The sequence below is a fragment of the Eumetopias jubatus genome, unplaced genomic scaffold (genome assembly GCF_037043125.1).
Source record: "Eumetopias jubatus isolate StellerSeaLion01/CBP00866 unplaced genomic scaffold, mEumJub1_p1.0 scaffold_1, whole genome shotgun sequence".
NCBI lineage: Eukaryota > Metazoa > Chordata > Mammalia > Carnivora > Otariidae > Eumetopias > Eumetopias jubatus.
The window spans coordinates 217,606,654-217,622,336 of record NW_028274807.1 but is presented as its reverse complement, the minus strand read 5'-3'; the positions used below and the strand labels follow the sequence as shown (position 1 = coordinate 217,622,336).

Below are 15,683 nucleotides of genomic sequence, written 5' to 3'. Positions count from 1 at the left end.
TGGCCACTTTGGGACAGTCCGGCATTCTCTGGGGAAGGTGGACACGTGCATACCTCCAAACCCCACAACCTGGAATCACACCCGAGAAACTCTGGTGCACACTCTGGAGACGTGTTCCAGAACGTTCCAGAGAGCACCTAGCACAAAAGCAGACAGTTGGAAACAACCTAACGTCCCACATCAGGGCCAGGGTCCATCCTGAGCCCCAACATGCCAGCCAGATGCCAATTTTACAAAAGCCCAAAACCACGTCATGAAATACAGGGTTTGAAGGTACACAGCAATGCTGCAACTCGACACTCGGTGATAGCAAAACTTGCACCGGCAATGGGGCCTGGGCTCAGCAACAGATGAACTAGGGGGGCAGCGGAGGGGAGGGCAGGGGAAGGCAGGGGAGGGGGAGAAGCTGGGATAAGAGATTCGGCTCAGGGAACCCCCATCCCACAGCACGGACATCAGGGCGTCCTGGGCACTGTGAGAGGTCAATTCGCACCCCAGCCCCACCCAATGCCAGGAGCGCCCCTGAGTCATGACGACTGTACGTATCCCAGAGAGACCCCTGGCATAAAGTGGTAAAAATCAAGAAACACAGAGCATCGCTGGCTGTCAAACTCAAGCGGGTTTTGAGGGGTGTGGGGAGGGCCCCTGGGCAGGAGAACCTGCCCTAATGTGGGGTGCACGGGGGGCCCTGGGGGCTCGGGACAGCAGGCAGTATCAGTGCCATGCACACGGCAGAGACCAGGCAGAAGAGTCCCCGCACCGTCTCCGGCCGTGGTTGCCCCCACGGTGGCAGAGTCCGTGTTCGCACCCCTGGGACTGGTGACCACGAGACCCTCACTGGCCCATCACCACCTCCTCCCTCCAGCCTCGTGCAAAGTGCTGTCACCTCCTTGGTCTTTCCCAGGAAAATTCTTCGCCACAGCCACCAGCCTGACCCCATATGCTGCTCCAGTGGGTCCTCACCTCAGGAGCCTGACACAGCTCCTGACACCTCCGAAGCCCCCCCATCCAGGCGGCACAATGCTCAGGCTGGGGCTCTGTCCACTCGCTCTGCCTAGTGACCCCGCCCGCGGACCTGGCTCTGAGCTCCACCAAGTGCCCAGGATGCCTGGACGGCGCCCTCCCTGAACTCCAGACCCGCATCCCACCACCACTTCCACGTCTGCAAAGCCCGTGGGGTATCTGCCTTCAGGACCCAGAACTCGCCCCCCACCCCACCCCCCTTCCTGGACCAGCACAGTTCCCTCCACCCGCGGCTTCCGGTGCCACACATGGTCCGGTCGCCCTCTCCCTGCTGCCGCCAGAGGGCGCCTGTGGGCACAGAGTCTGGCAGGTCCCTGCTCTGGGGGCAGCCCTCCAAGGCTCCCCGGTCCCTCTGGGTCAAAGCCCAAGTCCTTCCGCGTCCACAGGACCCTGCAGGACTTGCCCTGTCATCTCTCTGACCTCACCACCTCCCTCTCTTATCCAACACAGGGCTCCTCATTACTTCTCTGGCACATCAGGCACGGTCCTGCCCCAGGGCCTCTCCACAAGCATCACCCAGGGGGTCTGAGACATTTCTGTTCCTCCCCAGCTCTGCCCAAATGGCACAATCTTGCCCTGCCATCATCTTTACAACTGCAAGTACCCCTGCACCCCTCCCCACTTTCCTGCTGCATTTAGCCCACTGTGGGTCACCCCCCAGGGACGGGGCTTTTTAATTCCCAGTTTATTGCCCACGGGCCTACACAAGCCCCAAGCACACAGCTGGTGCTAAACACGCGGAGGCTGGCTGAGCGGCATGAACTAAGCCGCCGAACAAGTGACGAGTGAGGGTCCCTACCGCCCTTCAGGAAGGATCCGACAGGCTGACTTCGCTGGCCTCCCAAAGGGCTTCCCAGTGCAGGATGAAGAGACGCTGTGTACAGTGGGGGACCCACCCCAGCGCCTGGCAGCCCTCAGTCCCTCTGGGATGAGCCCCAGGTCACCGCTTTCCAGAGGAGGAACATCGTTTCGGGGCACGCCACGCATGAGCCAGGCTCTGCACAGGGGATCAGGGCACAGGTGGCCCCGAGGTGTCAGCCACCCCTTCCCGGGCCCCAACACTGAGGCTTACCACTGTAGGAGTCTGGTGGCCGAGCAAGGTCAGGGAGGGTGCTGGGCTGGCTGGGGAGGGTTACGTGGTTGTGCATGAGGCTGCCGCCGCCCGCAAGGCTGTCTTCCGCGGGGCCGCCTCCCACCTGCGGACAGCAGAGTGGGCTTGTCAGGGCTGTGCGGCCCTGACCCCCTGCCCAGCCCACCCTCAAACGGCACTCACCAGGCCAGTGTGTCGCCCACCCAGTGACATGACGGGGCCGGCAAAGCCGGAGGCCAGAGCTCCGTGGCCAGGCAGCAGCCCGTGCACATCCGCCGCGGTGCCCACCGCATGGCTGCGCAGCACGTGGATGGCCTCGTCCAGGTGGTCCTCCATCTTGTTCTGCTGCGGGGCAGAGGCGGTAGGCGGTCAAGGGCTTGGGCCTCTGGGCCCCTGCATACAACGTGGGGCCCCTGCATACTAACGCCACGGCGACAGCTCTGGACCTGATGCCCGACAAATGGACCATCAAAGGGTCTGACCTGTAAATTCCACCAGTCACAGGGGCCTAATGGCTCTTAAGGGCCATGGTTTCCAAGTTCTGTAAACTGGCCACAGAAGACACGCTGAGCCGCTCGCTCTCACAGGCCACCTCCCCCACCCCAGGGTCCACGTGAGTATTATACCCACGTGTACCGTGCCCCGCCTCCCGGGGCGCTCCCACGAGGGGGCACCCCCTCCCCAGCCACACGCACCCACGAGAGACAGCCCCCACCTGGCCCCGGAAGGCTGGGGCAGGAAGCTCACCAGGCTGTGGAGACCCCCATCGTAGCTAGGCGATAAGGCACCGGGGGCTCCGGGTCGGGGCCACTGCGACGTCCCTGGAAGGGGTAGGTGGCGCGTCAGCAGGGGCACCTGAGGCTGGGTGTCCGAGCAGCCGGACTCAGAGACAGAGAGAGAGGCTGGGTGGGGAGTGGGCCAGGGGCCTGAGATGCCTGGGCTGGCCACACGGGGGCCCCCACGCCCGCAGGGCCGACAGAAACTCAGCCCTGGCCAGGCCAGCCAGGTGGTTACTGGGAACCCACCCAGCAGACAGGTTCCCGGCTCCAAAATCCACGCCCCACTTTCTACGGGGAGGGCAGCCCCGCAGCACACGTGGTAGGTGCCCCAGGGGCCAGTCTGCCGTACCAGCAGCTGGAACCAGAGCTGGGCAGAGGTTCACCCCGGGGGCCCTGCACGGGCCAGGGCGAGGCGAGCGTCCCTGAGGACTCCCGCTGCAGAGGTGAGGCCCTGCGGGGTATCTATAAAACTACCCGGCCTTCCAGGAACCTCCCCACGAGCTGACCCCCAGGTAGGTCTTCTTGAGGACAGGAGGACCTGGCCCCCTTGGCAAAGCCAAACCCAAGGCATGCAACCGGTGCCTGTCACGTACCGAGTGCACAAACGCCAACCTGTCCACACTGGGGAGTCCAGGCCTGTTACCCTGACCCTCGGACCCTCTGCCCGGCCCTGCGAGATCCCACCTGCCCCTCACTGTCCACGGAAAACGGACTGTCCTGGAGACCACCTCCTCCAGAGAGCCTTCCCTGGATGCCCGTGGGAACATAAGCCGAGGTCGCTCCAGCTCTCCACCCACTGAGGGCTGCACGTGCCAGATGTAGCCCCCACCCCTCCCCAGCAACCCCCCCAGACCTGCTAGGCCCTGTGGGGAGCCCACGGGGGTCGAGGGGCTGGAGGAGAAGTTATTGCTTGAGTGATCCGGGGAGTAGATCTGCAAAAGGGATGAGAAGAGACACGGGGCCACCAGTCAGGGACCGGCCTCTGGGGCTCACCAGCCCAGCCACCCCTGCCACCGCCGTGTCCCACGCCTCACCGAGGCCAATGCCTTCCCAAGGGCGTCCCCAGAGCTGCCGGCAGTTGTCCCGCGGGAGCCTGGGGGGTGGAGAGAGGTGAAGCCCAACCTCAGGGAAGGGGCATCCCCTGCCCCCAGGAGCTCCCGTCTGTGTTTGGCTGCCGAGCACGGAGGCCCCCCACCCAGCACTGGGCAGCCCCTGATTTTGGTTAACGGCCTGGAGTCCTGCCCCCTGCCACCACAGAGGCTCTAGGGACAGGCAGGTAGGTAGCAGGACCCACGTGAACCATTTTCCTTGGAGCCTCGGTTTCCCCAGATGTAAACTGAGGAGCCATTCTTCAAAGGGCCATTTCCAAACATCACAGGTGTGGCCCAAGGAGCCTGAGTTCATGTGCGGGGCAGGCCCAGGAGAGGAAGGACTGAGTCACGGGGGCCCGGCTCCTGCACCCAGCCAGGCTTCGAGCTTGGAGGGGCCCCATCTGGAAGCGGGGTGAAGAGAGCCAGTACCCATGAGGCTGTCGGCCCCGCTGACGGGGGGCGTGTGGCTGGAGACACCACCGTAGGCGGCTGTGGGGGCGGCGGCGAAGGTGGACACTGCCAGGAGGCCGCCGTTCACCTCTGTCCCGTGCGGCTGGTAGCCCTGCGGATGGGGGTGGGGTCACGGGGGGGCTGCCGGGGGCGCTGCCCACACGCCCAGCCCTGCCCGCACCCATCACGCGGGCCTACCATGCGCTCGTGCTGGTGCAGGCTGCCAAACCCGCCGCCGCCGCCAGTCCCCACGGAGCTGCCACCACCGGGCGGAAGGGGCAGGGGTGACGAGCCCCCACCCAGCATGGGCCCAAAGCCTGCCTGGCCCGAGGGGCTCCAGAGCTCGGCCGAAGGGTGCAGGCTGCCATCTGTGGAGGAGCAGATGGTGAGGGTGGGTTGCCGAGGGACCCGGAGCCCCAACCGTCTCAGGTGAGCCCCCACACACCTGCCATGTAGAAGGGGGGGGGATAGGCGCTGCCGGGGGTCTTAGCAGACGGATAGGCGGTGGTGTCCCTGCCATAGTCGTCACCTGAGCTGGACGGGTACACCTGCAGACGGGCAGATGCGGTCAGGCAGGAGCGGTCGAGTGAGATGGGGAGCACCCCGTCCTTGCCCTCCACCCACCACCCCATCACCCTGTGCCGCTCTAACCCTTGCCCTGGGCCAGCACTCAAGGCTCTAGTGGCACCCTTTCCCTGGTCCTTCTCCACCCTCCACCTCCTGTCCGGCCTCCCGCCCCAGGTTCCAGCCTCTGGTACCTGAGGCCTTTGCAGACTGGACCCCCTACCAAGAATGCTTTCCCCCTCCTTCATCCAGCCAACCCTTCCTGATCCGCCAGAGTCCATCTGCGATGCCCCCAGCCCTTCTTCCTTGTTCCCTGTCCTGGAAGCCCCCAAGGCCCCAGCCCTGATCACAGAAGACGTGCGGGCTGCAGAGGCAGGGCCCTGGGGGAACAGCCCGCCAGCAAGACGGCAGGAAGTTCTAGGATCATGGCAACTTTGATCGGCTGGCGCTGCCTGGAGCTGAGGCCAGGCCAGCAGGAAAGTGCCGGGATCAGGTGGCAATGCCTGCCCTGGCACAGAGCAGAAGGAGGGAGAGTGGCCATGGCTCAGTCAGGCTCCAGGGTGCTCAGCTCTGACGTTCCAGTGGACTGGGGTGGGGACTCAGATGGGGAAGCAGGGGGTCGATGACCTCACGCACCAGATCTTCAAAGAGCCTCACCCGCACCTCCCAGCCACAGAGCACAGTGCCAGCCCTGACCTGGACCCTGAGGCCTGCTGCACCATGGGTCAGCCCGCGGGGGCCAGCGCAGGAGGCCGGGCGGAGAGGGCGGTGGCCGAGCCGGGGACCCCAGCAAATCGCCGGAGCATGGCACAGTGAGCCCCGCCCGGCCCAGCTGGCACCCCGTAAACCCGGACCCCCAGGGCCCCCTCACACCATTCCCAAGGTGCCTTGGCCACAAAGAACATCGGACTCTCCTACAAGAAGGATCTGAGCTAGAGCCTGTAGGAACCGGCTGCGTCAGAGTGACAGCCTCAGGGCAGAAATGCCCCCTCCCCCCATGACACACTGTGTAACCCCATGGAGAGGGCCCCCGAGCCTGGGCACTTGGCTTGTGGGACCCCACTCCGACCCACAACTCACTGAGGATGGGAGACCTGGCGGCACCTTCCGGACCTTCTTGGGCTGCGTGTCTGTGAGGAGCAAGACGAGTGAGCGAGCGGGGTCTGCCTGGCTCCCACCCTACCCAGCCAGGGACGCGGGGAGAGGCGGTGGCGGAGAGAGACCGCCGAGCTTTCCAGGTAGTGAAACGACTGAAATGCGGTTCCAGGCCCATCTGTACAGGTCTGGGGGTGTTTGGAACTGGGGTGGGGTCTGCAGCGGGGCGTCCCTCCCCACGCTCCCACAGTCACGCCTCCCCGCCCTGGGTCCTATGCAGTCCCCCTCCTTGCTCAACTCAGGGACCCTAAATCTTGACCCGCCGGGCTCCCGTAGCCACTCAGACGCGCGGCCAACAGGGACAGCCTGAGTCGCCAACATGCGTGACCCGGCGGAGGTGGACCGTGCAACACCCGCCTCCGGTTCTGGAGACCAGAGTCCTCGTGGACTATCGAGCGCCCTGGTTTCTGCAATTCTGCGTCCTGTGGCTAACACTGCGCTCTAAAACGCCCCCGCACAGGGTCAGTGGTGCCGGCTGGTGTTCCCAAGTGTGAGAAGGCCGTGACGATCCAGTGGGGCAAACTCAGGCGTGAGTCACGGCACGGCAGTGCCAACAGCAGGCACCAAGCGAGGCGCGTCCGGATGGGCACACACGACACAGGTTACGACCCGCGTGTCGGCAGGGACGCCACAGCCAGGGGCTCACGTGACCCTGACCTAGTACCCCTCTGCCCGGCGCTGGGGAGCAGCGACCCTGTGGAACGCGGCACCGAGGAGGGCATCTGCTCCTCTCTTGGCGGACCGCCTGCCCCCCCAGCAGCCTGCGCTCCAGCTGTCCAGACGGGCCCCAGCCCCGCCCCGGGCCCCCCACTCACCCAGTCCGCTCTCCGCGGCTCTCCGCCGAGGGTGGCCGGGGTAGGAGTAATACTGGGAGCTGCCCTTGGCGCCTGAAGGGGACAGTGGCCCGGGGCTGCCGAGGGCCAGCTCGCTGGGCAGGAAGCCAGCCTGGGGGACGAGAGGGGGAGATGGTCAGGAGGCCGGGGCTGGCACCCGGCCCAGCCCTGGCTCCCGGGCCAGTTCTGCTGGCAAACATGCTGGCGCGAAGGCGGGGGCTGCTCAGACCCTCATGAGGGGCGACGGGGACCCTCAGCGGGAGCTCCCTGCCTGCCCTGGTCAGGATGTTCCTCTAAGATGCGACCGGCCCCAAGCCACACGGTTCTTTTCCTGAATAAAGACTGAGAAACAAAACTGTTGCCAACAACCCTGCAGCCCCCACTCCAAGGAGGCTCAACATGCAAAACCCGATGGTTTAATTCTGCATGTTTTAATCTGAAGAAGCTTCCTTTCCTCAAGAGCAGAAACAACTGGAGTTGAAGCCAATTCTGCAGCTCGAGCAAATGGCAGCCCCATACCTCAGCTTGCCCATCTGTAAAATGGGTATGGGTGTCGTGGAGACAGAGGGGATGCCCCGAGGGCTCTGCTCTGGGTATGACGCAGCGTGCAAACAGGTGGCACCTCCTGGGACGAGGCCTAGCCGCACTGAGGAGTCACAGGCAGGGGACCACGGTGGCTGGCCATTGTCCACCCGCCCACCCCACCCCGGCCTCTCGGCTGGGTCAGCTGTGCTGGGTGCCTGTGGGGTGGGCTGCCCAGGAGGCCAGGGGACCCTAGGGCCAGCCTGAGGGTAGTGGGGACAAGGCCTTAGAGCTACCAGGCTGGCCTCCGTGTCCCTATCTGCCGCTCGGGGCTGGGCACGTGTCTCTCAGACTCCTCCAGCTGTGCATGGCAACCCCCAGCCTGGACCCCAGGTCTGGGAGCCATGGGGCGGGGGCTGTGGCCTCCCCAGCATTCCCCTTGCCCCGTCCACACCCAGCTGGTCTGGCCCAGGGCACGGTCTTGCTGCAGGTGACCAGCACTTGGCTCAGCCAGGGAACCCTCTGCAGATCAGACGACAACCCCAGGGGTAAAGGTGGTGGGGCAGACAAGCGACTGCCGCCCCTCACCTCACTATCCAGCATCAGCAGACCCAGGGCCCTGGCCTCAGACGCGGGCCTCACCTGACTCAAGCCGCCAACACCTGCATCTCTCCCGAAGCCGGTGTATGTGCTCCGCTCGCTGCCCTTGCCTGGAGGAGGAAAGACTTGCTAGGAGCTGACCCCGGGGGTGGCATGTCCCAACAGGCTGCCCCAGCGCCAGGCACACGCCTGCATACAGTGGGCGTGCTCTCTCTGCACAACACCCAGAGAACTTCGGTGGGATGCTGGTCTCCCCGTCAGCCTGGGGGACAAGCAGGGGTTGGGACGGACACTGTCCCGAGACGACCTTCAGAGGATGCAGCACACCCCCAGCGCCCCCACTGCCCCCCCTCCTCCATTCACAGTCATGAGGCATCAGCTCCCAGGGGGCTAGGTTCCAGGGACAGGCTGGGAGTCCTGTGCACCTGTGAGGTTCAGCACCCAGCCAGTTGTTAGCTCATCAACGAGCACGTGACGTCCCCGGATGAGAAGGGGCCCTTCCCCCATGTGGGCAGGCAAGACCTGGGGCTGTGGGGACAGAGACTGCCCAGCAGCACCAGTGCAGACGAACGCCTGGATCTAGCCTCCCCTAAAGCAGAGTCCCTGGCTCAATCAGTCTTCAGCCGGGTGCTGGTGTCCACTGAGGGTGGACCGTTACCAGCCTGGACGTGAGATAAAAACTCAGATGCTCGGACAGCTAACTGGAATTACTCTTGAGCTAGGCGAAAAAAATCTCCCAGTTTCCTTAGCATAAAATTACAATTTTGGACAAACTCTTGGAGCAGGTGCTGCTGGGGACTGGGGGGGCAGGGCTCCAGAGGCTGTGCCCACAGTCCTGCCCCCCTATGACCCCTCAGGGCAGACGATGCTGGGCCCGTGGAAGATCAGCAAACCAGGCCTGGAGGCCAGAGGCAGGGGGTGGGGTGTGTGGGGGGGGGTTGCCCCGGTCCAGGGAGTAAATGCGGTGGGGGTGGGGCAGGGGGTGTGGAGCCTGCGCTTCCTTCCTCCCGGGGTCAGCATGTGAAGCAAGGCTGGCCCGCCCAGCCACAGCTCTGGGCTCAGCCCAGGAAGGTGGCTTCCCCTCCCAGACTCTCAGCTCCCCCTGCAAGAATGGGGTGTTGGGGTTCAGGCCCTGCATACAGCAGGCACCAAATAGGGGCTTCCTGAGAAGCAGGATGAGGGTGGCAAGGAGAGGAAATGGAGGTACTGTGAGGGAACCCTGTGAGCACAGAGAAAGTAGCTAAATCCATGCGCCGGGCCTGCACGTCAGGTGGGATGAGAGCTGGGGAGCCAGACCAGGCTGGGGGCCACAGCATGAAGCCCTGGGAGGCCTGCACTGTGCCCACCACCCCGCCAGCTCGCCGGGTGGGCCTGGGTGCCACATGGTGGGCCGGGGACCCAGCTGGGCTCTGGGCCTTGCTGACCAGGCCTGGCCGTGGGAAACTGCCCACATCAGGAAGCAGGAGGAGGAAGGGACAGGCAGAAGTAACTGGAGTCCCTGCAGGTGCACAGGCCACCCCAGGCCACCCCAGGCCACACGCGGGGCTGGCCTTCACCCTCCCGGTCTGCGAAATGGGCACAAACCCCCATCACACAGGCCCTCTCTGGAGGCTGCCCTTCCCCCCTCCCTTCCCGGGCACCAGGCTTGCCTGTCCGGCTCCCACCGTGCACCCAGTCCCGGGGACTCTCACAGCCACCCATTCACGTGGGCCCTCATGGTCCCAGAGGCTGAGCCTCCGCTAGCTCCCACAAGCCCTGCACAGGTCCCTTCGTGCTGAGCCTCAGTGGGCCCGTCTGCAGGTGGGGGAGGCTGCGGGGCCCCAGAAGCTGGGTAAGGCCTCATGACCCGCCACATGGAAAGTGCTGTGAGGGCCCTCCAGTCGGACACCGAGGCTCCAGAAGGGACAGTCCTCACCTGGGTCCCGGTGGGAGGGAGTCAAGCCCAGACCTGCCTGAATCCTGACTTTCGCGGCCGGCCTCAGAAGGGCCCAGCCCGGCTCTGACCACCTCCTTAAGTTGCCAGGACTCCTGAGGCCGCTCTCCCATGGGCAGCAGGCCACAGCCACCCACACCCTCTGCTCTGGGAGAATCCGCTGAAGCACAGGTGCCCTGAGCACTCTGGCCGCACCTGGAGGACCGCAGGGGAGCATGAGGGAGGGGACGGTGCCGCGCGGACACTCACCTCCAAGCCCCGGGCCCAGGAATGTGGATGAAGAGAGACTGCCGTGGGGCTCACTGAAGTGTGTGCCGTCACCATAGGTCTGTGGAGGCAGATGGCTCTGAGAGGTGCTGGGGGGACGAGCTCCAGGAGGCAGCCGTGCCCGTGAGTGCCCGAGTCAGGGCCTGAATCCACGTCCCTGGGCCCATGGCCCCAGGAGACCAGGTTGGCCTCTGACTTCCCCCTGTGAGCCTCAGTTTCCCATACACTCCCCACCCCAGAGAAGGGAAACCCCGGTCTCGGGCCTCACAGAGGCTCCTTACCCGGCTGGGGTCAAAGGAGGAGCTGTTCTGGTCGCCGGTGCCCCAGGAGCCTGAGCTGGGCCGGTCCTCCAGACCTGCAGGGCAATAGAAGAGAGTTAGGGTCACTCTCACCGCCACCCTGCTCCGAAGTCCACTCTGGCTTCCAGCAGTTCAGGGAGAAGCCCTCCTTCAACTCAGCCGTGTTTCCGGGCCCTTCCTGACCCAGCCTGGCCCTGGAGTCTGTCTGGCCTTTACCCAACCCTCGCTCTGCCCATATTTAAACTGCCAAGGGGGTGCCCAGCCGGCTCAGTCAGTGGACATGCAACTCTTGACCTCAGGATTGTATGTTTGAGCCCCACACTAGATATAGATGTTACTTAAAAATAGAATTTTTTTTCCCCCAAAGATTTTATTTATTTATTCACAAGAAACAGAGAGAGGCAGAAGGAGAAGCAAGCTCCCCATGGAGCAAGGAGCCCGATGCGGGACTTGATCCCAGGACCCTGAAATCATGACCTCAGCTGAAGGCAGACGCCCAACTGACTGAGCCACCTAGATGCCCTAAACAAAAATTCTTAAAACACAAGACAAACAACTGCCATTAGTAGGAAGCACCCCAGACACCCTTAAGGCCCACAGTTCAAAAAACAATTCTACCAGTTACCTCTGCCAGCAAACTCCTACCCATCCACCAAAGCCCCAGCCATGATGCCCACCCTGGGCAGAGCCCTCACTCTCAGAGCCTCCTCCTCCCAGCACCTAGTTTCTCCCTCTGGTCCAGCCCTGACCACAAGGGACTGAGGCATCTGTATCAGGCTCAGTCCCTCCTTACCCTGCAAGAAAGGTTCACGAGGGCACCGTGAAAGCTCTGATCTCAGGGAAGTGGGGGTCTCTCCCTTCCCATCACTGACAAATCAGGAGACGAAGCCACTCCTTGGTTGAAATAACAGCACGGCTACCACTGACTATCTTCCAGGCCCAGGCTGGCAGCCCCTTCGGGTTGAACGGAGGCCACGGCGCAGCGGGGGTTAACCAGCGTGGCAGGGGATCTGGGTCTGGAGCGGTGGGGCAGGGCAGGGTGGGACCCTTATCTCCCCCCAAACACTCCCAGGCACCACCCAGGACTACCCCCCTCCCATGAGGCACACAGCCTTCCCAGGCCGGGGCTCTGACTCCATCCACCAGAGGCAGCAAGACCACGAGGCCTGACAAACGCACGTGGGGCAGGCCCTGGGCCCCCGGCCTGGCCCCAGTACCACTCTGTCCTCAGAGTCCTTCCTCTGGAAACGGGAACACACCCCACTCTGCAGGACCCAAGTAAGGCTGGGGAGAGGTGGGCTGGGGGGACCTGTGCCTAGCCCCGCCGTGTGGGCCAGGCACAAGCCCCCCCAGCTGCCCCGTGACCCCACACAGCTGGACTTTGGGGAGGTGGCAAGAACCCCAGCAAGAATCCTTCAGCCAGCCCGTCTCCCCTGCCCCCGCTCATCTTTACCAGAAACTTTTTTCAAATTTCATCCTATTGCAATGCCTTTGTGTTAATCATCCCCCCAAACTGGTGTTTAATTGCTGCCTGATTTGCATAACCATGCATATTAATCCCTCGGCCTAATGAATATGCATACACATTTAGATTTTATTTTCTAATCAAAAATTTCCACCGTAATTGCAGTGGGGGGGGCTGCCTTAGCCAGGGGTGGGGGGGCTGCACCCGGCAGGGGCTCCCACCATTAGCCACCAGGTTTGGGGGATCCACACCAGGGAACAGAGTGGCCGGTGAGGCAGGGGTGGCCTTGGGCAAAGTACCAGCAGCTCAAGCCTCAGTTTCCCTCTACACCCACTTGCCTGCTACCCCTCTCCATCTGGAGCAGCCCCCACCCCTGCAGCCACCCACAACATGCCCCTGCAGGTGCCAGGACCCCACTGCGGTGAGCAGGGAGGCCACGTCCCAAGACCACAACAGACCACGTCTGAGGACAACTCCCAAATGGGCACCTGCAGCCCAGCCCCTGTGGAGCCTGGCAGCATGAAGGGTACCCTGGGGCCCAGGGCCTCGCACCCACGGGGACCCCACAGGCTCCTGGCAGAGGCAACCAGGTCTGGCTCTGCCCTTCCTGGAGAAAGCCCTCACCGGCCCCCAGCCTCCCCTCTCCGAGAGATGTCAAAACTAGGGACGGCCCCTCCCCCACCACTCCACTAACAGTTATTAACCCCCCCAATTAATCGTACATTTTAATAACCATTATGAATATTCATAACATTCCCGGTCCACGTTCTAACAGCCTAAAGCCCTGCTGTCAGAACGTAATCTCTTCATGCCTTCCTTCTTTAAGGCTGGAGGTTTCGGGCCGACGCGGCGGGAGGCTGCCTCCGGCAGAAGCGGGCCCGGGACAGGGCAGAGGGCAGAAGGAGCTCTGCCAGGGCCCACAGGTCGGAGCTTCAGTACCAGCTGGAGCTGGGGGGAAGGAAGCCACCCACCTGCCCAGATGGCCATGGGGATGGAGGCCTGGGCTGCAGAGTGGGCGGCACCACTGGCCCTCAACGAGACCTGGTGCCCGCCGAGTCCCCTCCCCCGCAGACATGGGGGCTGGGCTCGGAAAGGCCCCCAGCAGACACCGGCCCCTGTCATGTGCTGGACTGCCCTGGGCCTGGGTTGGCAAACTGCAGCCCAGATACCAAGCCAGCCCCCCCAACGTCCCCCCATGCCTCCTGCTTTCTAAATCAAGTGTCACTGACGTGTGACCATGCCCATTTATTCCTGCAGAGACAGAAGGTCGCTGGCCCCTTGTGCAGAAGCTCAGCCAACCCCAGTAGGGAGGAAGATTCCCGAAGCTGGTTACTCTATACGAAGAAGCCCCACCGACAGACCTGGGTACCAGGGCTGGGGTTACGGCGTGGGGCAGGCAAAACCCAGGTGCCCACGAGCCCGGCTCTGTGAGTGCTCCCTCACCCACGTGCCCAGGCTAGACCCCCCAGAGCTGTCCGCTCTCCCTCCCTCCCTCCCTCCCTCCCACCGCCTACCGGTCAGAGCCTGCCTTCCCTGTCCGCTCCGCCACATCCGTGGGTCGTCCTGCAGCAGTGCTTCCCCCCGCCGGCCGCCACCCGGGGTCTCCCGCCCACCTCCAGGCCTAGGGAGCTTTCTGAAGCAAAACCTGGCTCTGCCCCACCAGCAGCCCCTGCAGCTCCCCGCGGCCCTCAGGGCAGAGACCAGATCCCTCGCCACCACGCTCCTTCCCCCAGCTCATCCCTTGCCAGCCCCAACCCATGAGCGGACCCCCACCTACACACCCGCCCAGAGTTCTGCCGGTCCCCACACCCGCAGATTCTTCACCCTCCTTCAGGGAAGTCGCCTGGCCGTGCCCTCCAAGCCTGGGGTCCTCCGTGTATCCCTAGCGTTGCCCACGCAGGGCTGGCCGCCTGCAAACAGCCTCAGCAACGTCCATGCCTCACCTCCTGGCTGCACCAGCCACTAATGAACCTGCGTCCAAGAGCACTTCCGCGGCGCCCGCACCGTCTGCCTGCCCTATCCCGGCCTCGCGTGGCTGCTCATCACCAACGTGGCCAGCATGACGGCTGCAAGAAACCTGCGTGACTTTTAATAAACGTAAGCTTAGATGACTATATGTGGCTCATGGCTGCAGTGCTGGACAATACGGCCCCAGAACCCAACGACTGTTAACAATAACAAAAGCGAAACCACGCTCAGGTGACGGTGACGCGTCTAAAACACACTAACAATGTCTAAGAACAACTACTTGGAAGCGCTCACAGAATTCTTTTCTTCCTGCAGTTTATCAGGCGGCGACGACCCTAAGCCGGTCAGCTCTCCCTCTCACAATGAAATCCCCCCAAACCGTGGGGCTGGTCAGGCAGCCCCGCCTAGATGCGGCCCCGGGGGCTCGTGGAGGAGCGAGATCGACACCAGTTTGGACTTGGGGGCAGCCCTTCCTTGGCTGGGGCTGTGGGCTCCCACAGGGGAGGCCTCACTTCCTGGGATTTTGGGGGTTAACTTTTTTTTTCTTAAGATTTATTTATTTGAGAGGAGGGGGGCAGAGAGAGAGAATCTGGAGCAGACTCCATGGAACCTGACATGGAGCTCGACCCCACGACCCTGAGATCATGACCTGAGCCCAAACCAAGAGTCAGACGCTCAACCGACTGAGCCACCCAGGTGCCCTGGGGGTCAGCTTTTAAATTTCTGTATCATTTCAAAACTGGGGGGGGGGGATCTGCGAGGGGCATGCAAGGCCTGAACCCAGACTCACTCAGCCTCCATATTCGCACCCCTCTGCTTTACCCTCTGCCTTCTGTTCACACCCAAGAATGCTTCCTTTTCTGGTCTGCATAACTTCAAATTCTAGTAAGTTCCCAGTGTTGGCCGCGGCCAGAAGAGCCCCTCCCCACCCTGTTCTGAAAAGGATCATAAGTGGGTTAGAGATGTTGCCGGTAGGATGCGAGACCAGCAGCACGCACGACAGACGCAGGTGCCAGACAGGCCTGGAGCCCTTGGTACAACCACCCGAGTGTGGGGGCAAGAAAGCAGGGGTCCCCGCATGACCTGAACACAAGCAGACTGGAGACAGAAGAGGAAGTGAGTAGAGGCCACACCCCACCCTTTCTAAGAGCAGGGGGACCCCCAGACCTGGGGCTTTGCTCCTATGCAACAACCTGGGGCTTCCCCGGTGGCTGAGCCAGTCTCATGTTAAGGTGGGTCCCACAAACACGTGGTAATTCAGAGAAACGGGGCCCACCCGGCTACAGAAGCTGCCCCCCACCCCGCCGCGAATTTCAGGAAGACCCTCGTTCTGCTTCAGGCTCAAGGGGACCCGTGTGGTAGCTGAGTGTGGGGATGGGAGACCCTGCCCCCCAATATGAGCTCAGAAGCCAACCTGGGGTCTCTCTGCAAGGAACAGACGGAAGATAGAAACACATGTGGGACGCCAAAGACGGACCGAGATTCCGGACTTAGGATTTATCCCAGCAAACAAACCATCTGAGGCAGCAACCACCAAGCACCCTCAAGGTATTAAGGAGCCTGGGAGCTTCCGAAGTAGAAGAGATTTCAGAAAGAAAAAGCGAGAAAGCACGAAAAAACAAGCAGAGCGGTGACCCCACAAAT

General features: G+C 63.0%; 1 protein-coding gene across 17 annotated transcripts in view; it reads right to left on the bottom strand.

The window, feature by feature from the left end:
- The window catches only part of TCF3 (transcription factor 3), a 32,977-nt gene that overhangs the window by 4,502 nt on the left and 12,792 nt on the right, over nucleotides 1–15,683 (bottom strand). For 16 of the 17 annotated variants that reach the window (XM_088018501.1, XM_088018503.1, XM_088018507.1 and 13 more), the window contains exons 4-16: nucleotides 10,589–10,662; nucleotides 10,290–10,368; nucleotides 8,150–8,217; nucleotides 6,968–7,097; nucleotides 6,078–6,127; nucleotides 4,879–4,981; nucleotides 4,632–4,801; nucleotides 4,413–4,545; nucleotides 3,927–3,985; nucleotides 3,746–3,824; nucleotides 2,861–2,934; nucleotides 2,297–2,458; nucleotides 2,096–2,219 (exon numbers count right to left, since the gene is read on the bottom strand). In XM_088018501.1, the coding sequence (XP_087874627.1) occupies nucleotides 2,096–2,219; nucleotides 2,297–2,458; nucleotides 2,861–2,934; nucleotides 3,746–3,824; nucleotides 3,927–3,985; nucleotides 4,413–4,545; nucleotides 4,632–4,801; nucleotides 4,879–4,981; nucleotides 6,078–6,127; nucleotides 6,968–7,097; nucleotides 8,150–8,217; nucleotides 10,290–10,368; nucleotides 10,589–10,662 (1,305 nt within the window). The remainder of the gene's footprint in view (nucleotides 1–2,095; nucleotides 2,220–2,296; nucleotides 2,459–2,860; nucleotides 2,935–3,745; nucleotides 3,825–3,926; nucleotides 3,986–4,412; nucleotides 4,546–4,631; nucleotides 4,802–4,878; nucleotides 4,982–6,077; nucleotides 6,128–6,967; nucleotides 7,098–8,149; nucleotides 8,218–10,289; nucleotides 10,369–10,588; nucleotides 10,663–15,683) is intronic. The other variant, XM_088018485.1, reaches the window with a different exon arrangement.